The sequence below is a fragment of the Panulirus ornatus genome, chromosome 1 (assembly GCF_036320965.1).
Source record: "Panulirus ornatus isolate Po-2019 chromosome 1, ASM3632096v1, whole genome shotgun sequence".
Classification (NCBI taxonomy): Eukaryota; Metazoa; Arthropoda; class Malacostraca; order Decapoda; family Palinuridae; genus Panulirus; species Panulirus ornatus.
This window is the reverse complement of record NC_092224.1, coordinates 43711180-43718033: the sequence shown is the minus strand read 5'-3', so window position 1 is coordinate 43718033 and position 6854 is coordinate 43711180. Positions and strand designations below refer to the sequence as shown.

General features: G+C 39.3%; 1 protein-coding gene across 1 annotated transcript in view; it reads left to right on the top strand.

Annotated features, from left to right (window-relative positions):
* The window catches only part of LOC139748811 (pseudouridylate synthase 7 homolog), a 558239-nt gene extending 551927 nt beyond the window's left edge, over nucleotides 1–6312 (top strand). Inside the window, exon 17 of the mRNA XM_071662245.1 lies at nucleotides 5151–6312. Within this exon, the coding sequence (XP_071518346.1) occupies nucleotides 5151–5546 (396 nt within the window). The 3' untranslated portion in view covers nucleotides 5547–6312. The remainder of the gene's footprint in view (nucleotides 1–5150) is intronic.
* The last annotated feature ends 542 nt before the right edge of the window (nucleotides 6313–6854 follow it).

Sequence of the window (6854 nt, the reverse complement as noted above, 5' to 3'; positions counted from 1 at the left end):
TGATCGAGTGAGTAACGTAAGGGTAAGAGAGATGTGTGGAAATAAAAAGAGCGTGGTTGAGAGAGCAGAAGAGGGTGTTTTGAAGTGGTTTGGGCACATGGAGAGAATGAGTGAGGAAAGATTGACCAAGAGGATATATGTGTCGGAGGTGGAGGGAACGAGGAGAAGAGGGAGACCAAGTTGGAGGTGGAAAGATGGAGTGAAAAAGATTTTGTGTGATCGGGGCCTGAACATGCAGGAGGGTGAAAGGAGGGCAAGGAATAGAGTGAATTGGAGCGATGTGGTATACCGGGGTTGACGTGCTGTCAGTGGATTGAATCAAGGCATGTGAAGCGTCTGGGGTAAACCATGGAAAGCTGTGTAGGTATGTATATTTGCGTGTGTGGACGTATGTATATACATGTTTATGGGGGGGGGGTTGGGCCATTTCTTTCGTCTGTTTCCTTGCGCTACCTCGCAAACGCGGGAGACAGCGACAAAGTATAATAAGATAAAAATAATATATATATATATATATATATATATATATATATATATATATATATATATATATATATATATATATATATATATATGCATGCTCATACATGCACTTATACATACATATACACTTCAGTGTATACATACATATACATAGACTGACATATACACATGTACATAATCATACTTGCTGCCTTCATCCATTCTCATTGCCACCGTCCCACACAGGACACAACATTACACACACACACACACACACACACACACACACACACACACACACACACACCTCCAGCGAGGTAGTGCCAGGAAAAGACACAAAGGCCGCATTTGTTTACACTCAGTCTGTATCTCTCATATGTAATGCACTGAAACTACAGCTCCCTTTCCACATTTAGGCCCCACATACCTTCTAAGGTTTTCCCCAGATGCTTCATGTGCCCTGGTTCAATCCATTGACAGCATGTTTACCCCGGTTTACCACTTCATTCCAATTCACTCTATTTCTTGCACACCTCCTGTAAGTTCAGGCCCCAATCGCTCAAAATCTTTTTCACTTCATCCTTCCACCTCCAATTTGGTATCCCACTTTTTGTTCCCTGCAGCTCTGTCACATATATCTTCTTTATCAATCTTTCCTCACTCATTCTCTCCATGTGTCCAAACCTTTTCAAGACACCCTCTTCAGCTCTCTCAACCATACTCTTTTTATTTTCACACATCTCTCTTACCCTTTCTTTACTTACTCAATCAAACCACCTTACGCCAAGTATTGTACTCATACATTTAATTTCCAACACTTCCACCCTCCTATGCACAACCCTATTTATAGCCTATGTCTTGCAATATATAATAATGTTAGAACTACTATTCCTTCAAACATACCCACATTTGCTCTCTGAAATAATGTTCATCCCTTCCACACATTCTTCAACACTCCCAGAACCTTCGCCCCCTCCAGCTTCCATGGTTCCATCTGCTGCTAAATCCTCTCCCAGATATTTAAAGCACTTCACTTCCTCCAGTTTTTCTCCATTCAAATTTACATCCCAATTGACTTGCCCCTCAACCCTACTGAACCTAATAACCTTGCTCTTATTCACATTTACTCTCAACTTTCTCCTTTCACACTACCAAACTCAGTCACCAACCTCTGTATTTTCTCTCCCAAATCAGCCATCAGCGCTGTATCGTCAGCGAACAACAATTGACTCATTTACCAAGCCCTCTCCTTCAGAACAGAATGAATACTTGACCCTCTCTCCAAAACTCTTGCATTCACCTCCCTAACCACCCAATCCATAAACAAATCAAACAACCATGGGGGCATCTCACACCCTTGCCGCAAACTGACATTCACTGGTAACTAATCACTTTCCTCTCCTCCTACTCGTACACATGCCTTACATCCTTGGTAAAAACTTTTCTTCTCGTAACTTACCTCCCACATCATATACTCTTAAGACCTTCCACAAAGCTTCTCAATCAACTCTATCATATGCCTTCTCCAGATCCATAACTGCTACATACAAATCCATTTGTTTTTCTAAGTATTTCTCACATACATTCTTCAAAGCAAACACCTGATCCACACATCCTCTACCACTTCTGAAACCCCACTGCTCTTCCCCATTCTGATGCTCTGTACTTGCCGTCACCCTCTCAATCAATACCCTTCCATATAATTTCCCAGGAATGCTAAAAGAAATATGACTTTGTAGTTTGAACACTCACCTTTATCCCCTTTGCCTTTGTACAGTGGCACTGTGCATGCATTCTGCCAATCCTCAGGCACTTTACCATGATCCATACATACATTGAATATCCTTACCAACCAATCAACAACACAGTCACCCCCTTTTTTGATAAATTCCACTCCAGTACCATCCAAACCCGCTTCCTTGCCTGATTTCATCTTCTTTAAAGCTTTCACTACCTCTTTACTGAACCATTTTCCCTGAGCCTCTCCCTTTGCACACCAACCCAACCTAAACACCCTATATCTGCCACTCTATCATCAAACAAATTCAACAAACCTTTAAAATACTCAGTCCATCTCCTCACTTCATTACTTCTTGTTATTACCTCCCCACTTGCCCACTTCATTGATGTTGCCATTTGTTCTCTTGTCTTATGGAGGATATTTACCTCCTTCCAAAACATCTTTTTATTATTCCTAAAATTCAACGATACTCTCTCACCCCAACTCTCATTTGCCCTTTTTTTTCACCTCTTGCAACTTTCTTGAGCTCCAGCTGCTTTCTTTTATACATCTCCCAGTCATTTGCACTACTTCCCTGCAAGTATCATCCAAATGCCTCTCTTTTCTTACATAAAGAGCCTTGCTTCTTCATCTCACCACCAACTACCCTTTCTCATCTGCCCACCTCACACCTTTCTCATGCCACGTGCTTCTTTTGTGCAAGCCATCACTGCTTCCTTAAATACATCCCATTCCTCACCCACTCCTCTCACGTTTTGCCATTCTACACTAAATCTTTCCTGGCACTTCCTCACACAAGTCTCCTTTCCAAGTTCACATACTCTCACCACTCTCTTCTCCCCAACATTCTCTCTTCTTTTCTGAAACCCTCTAGAAATCTTCACCTTCACCTCCGCAAGATAGTAATCAGTCATCCCTCCAGTGCCCCTCTCAGCATATTAACATCAAAAAGTCTCTTCTATACGTCTATCATTTAACAAGTAATCCAATAATGCCCTTTGACCATCTCTCCTACTCACATATGTGTACTTTTGTATATGTTTTTTTTAAATTAGGTATTCCCAATCACCAGTCTTTTTTCAGCACACAAATCCACAAGCTCTTCACCATTTCCATTTACAACATTGAACACCCCATGTACACCAGTTACACCCTCAACTGCCACATTACTCTCCTTTGCATTTAAATCACCAATCACTAAAACCTGGCCTTGTGCATTGAAGCTGCTAACACACACACACACAAATCCCTTTAATTGTACTATGATACACTCTCCTTGTGAACTGCCAGTTTTGCATTCTTTCCACATGACCAAAACATCCTTCTTCTCATGAACAAGTGCATAGGCACCAATAATCACCCAACTCTCTCCATTTATTTTTCATAGATATTTATTTTATTTTTCACAATTCTCTTTGAGGATTCTTAAAAGAAAGTTCTGGAGTAAATACATGAAAATATTCAACATGTAACTAATGCAATGACAGGAAATTATGATTTGAAACTCAGCGCCAGGAAACACAAAGAAAGACAAGTGCACACACTCACATATACGCACATACTTGTACATACATATACTTTCTTTTTCTTTCAAACTATTCGCCATTTCCCGCATTAGCGAGGTAGCGTTAAGAACAGAGGACTGGGCGTTTAAGGGAATATCCTCACCTGGCCCCCTTCTCTGTTCCTTCTTTTGGAAAATTAAAAAAAATAATGAGAGGGGAGAATTTCCAGCCCCCCGCTCCCTCCCCTTTTAGTCGCCTTCTACAACACGCAGGGAATACGTGGGAAGTATTCTTTCTCCCCTATCCCCAGGGATAACATACATATATACACATATACATATTCATATTTGCTAGCCTTCATTCATTCCCAACACCACCCTGTCCCACAGAAAACAGCATTGCAATGCTTTCATTTGTTTCACCTATTTTTTCATATTTTTCTGAATGCCTGAATACATGTAATCAGTAATTCTTGCATTATGCAAGAACCCTCTTCAGAGAAATGTGGAGAAAGATATGATAAATCACCCACTGATTATAAGTTGAATGTTTTGAACACAAGTTGATCCAAGTATTCTTGATGCTGTACATTCTTACCATATAATTGATTTTTGGTGAAGTTGATAAGCATATTACATGTTTCTTATTTTATTATCTTTATATGATATTCTTTCTGTTAACTAGAGGACATAGTTTTTTCATTCTAAAATGAACTATTTGTCTATCTCTGTTGTCCTTTTCCTCAGAGAACTCTCTTGAAGGGAGTGGCCACAGCAAAAGAGTCTCCACTTATCTCTGCCTTACATTCTTCCTCTGTTTCTCTCCTGCCAGTATTCCCCCACCTTATTTGCTCATGTCACAGGTGGTCTTCCATTCACACCAACCCCTTTAATTGTACTTTCATACACTCTCCTTGTAAATTCCCAGTTATGCAATCTTTCCACATGGCCAAATCACCTCAAAGTTTTATGTTTTGCCCACTCTACCACTCCACAATTCATTCTTTGCATTCCTTGCCATAACACAGTTCTTATACACCCTTTCATTTCTTTCTTCATTCTACATGCTCTTCTTAAATAGCTCACTTCCATAGCAGTAGGAAAAAATAGATATTACTTTATTGTTGTGCTGCACATCTTTTCTTGTTTTACATCACATAGTGTTCAGGAGATGGAATCCATATTTAACTCCTTCAGTCAACTTGTAATTACCCATTTATTTTGGCAGTCATTTAGTTTCCCATTCAGCTGGTTTTGCAAATTTAAGGATTTTGCACTTATTTTTAAAGTAATGGGGCATTTTGGGTGAATGCAAAATAAGAAAACAATTAAAATTGCATGACATATGACAGTTATATTCTCTGTGAAACAGTATGTTAAACAAATTAATAATAAACTGTAATTAACAATTTTACTCTTCATTATAAGGAATTGTTATCTTAGTTCCAGGCAGCACAAAATATGCCCAGCAATGTAATTGATCGTAGTCGAGACACTTCTGGAAGGGGATCAAGAGGAAGAGGAGGACCATGGAAAGGATCAGACAGAGGATCTTGGAAGCCAACTCCCTGGTCATCAACCTGGAGGGATGATCGTAATCCAGCATGGCAACAACAGGGAAGAAGTGGAGGAGGAAGGGGATCATTCAGTCCTTGGGCTGATCAGGGAAGCTTTAGGGCTCGAGATTATGGATGGAGCAGTAACCGTGTTGGTGGGGGAGGGGGAGGATATGGAGCGCATGTCACTTACGGTGCTACTAATACTGGTGGGTGGGGACGAGGGGATAAGAGGTCCTGGAGGGGAGGAGACAGCTGGACTAATAAGAGGGGAAGATACTGAATAAAAATGGAATATTCTCCCAGTTTCTTTTGGGTTAGAATGAAAATGCAGACATGCTGATTGTGAAGTTTGATGTCATAGGCTATTGTTCTTGTCTGACTTCTGTGTACTTATATGTTGGTCTTTTAAGACATTTGTAAGGGCATTTTTAGAACATCAGAATGTTCTTTAGAATTTTTCCATAAATCAGAATTGGATGGATAAACTAAAATTTATTTTGTAATAGTGGGCCCTGATGGTCAAACCTTTACAGGCATTTCATCTCCGATTTCATCTAGGTGTATAATCAGTCTGAATATGCCGTCAGTGCAAATCAAAGGTTGCAGTCCCACTAATGATGTGTTTGTCTGTATTGTAATTTTTAGTATCTCAGAATGTTATTTATAGGCCAGATATGAAGAGTGGTTGATTGCAGTAGTGTTGCTGATGAGCTTGAAAGAATGTCAGGTTAAATTGGAGCATATTTCTTTTTATACTCTCATTATGGTATTAAGAAGTTTTGTTGTTGTAGTTAATGGCTGAACATATGAAAGTAATTTTAATCATGAAAAATGAAAACTGCTAGTAGAAGGAACTGGTATAATTTGTAAATCAAGATTTGCATGCATATCTTGGTTGTTTGGTTATATAAAGTACAGAATTTTAGTAGAGTTAATGGAAAACATAAAAGCTCCTGAATGTTTAAATGTTAAGGAAGACATGTCATTTTCATGTATGTCTGGTAATGTCGGTCAGTTTACAGAAATAAATAAATTAGATAAATACATTTAGGGGTGTTTTGATAACCAATAACTTTCATATACCTTCAGAGGGAATCTTTTATGTCAATTGGCTTTTTCTTTATTAAAGGCTACAGCCTTAAAGTAGCTCAATTGGACCTTGTTGAATAATCACTTTGTGCTTCAGAGATGACATATTGTTTTACATTACTCATTTTTTTTCACATAATTTCTGTTTCCCACATCAGTGAGGTAGCACAAGGAAACAGACAAAAAATGGCAATACTACTCACATACACACACACACATATATATATATATATATATAGAGAGAGAGAGAGAGAGAGAGAGAGATGCTCTGTGGAAGGTATTAAGAATATATGGTGTGGGAGGCAAGTTGTTAGAAGCAGTGAAAAGTTTTTATCGAGGATGTAAGGCATGTGTACGTGTAGGAAGAGAGGAAAGTGATTGGTTCCCAGTGAATGTAGGTTTGCGGCAGGGGTGTGTGATGTCTCCATGGTTGTTTAATTTGTTTATGGATGGGGTTGTTAGGGAGGTGAATGCAAGAGTTTTGGAAAGAGGGGCAAGT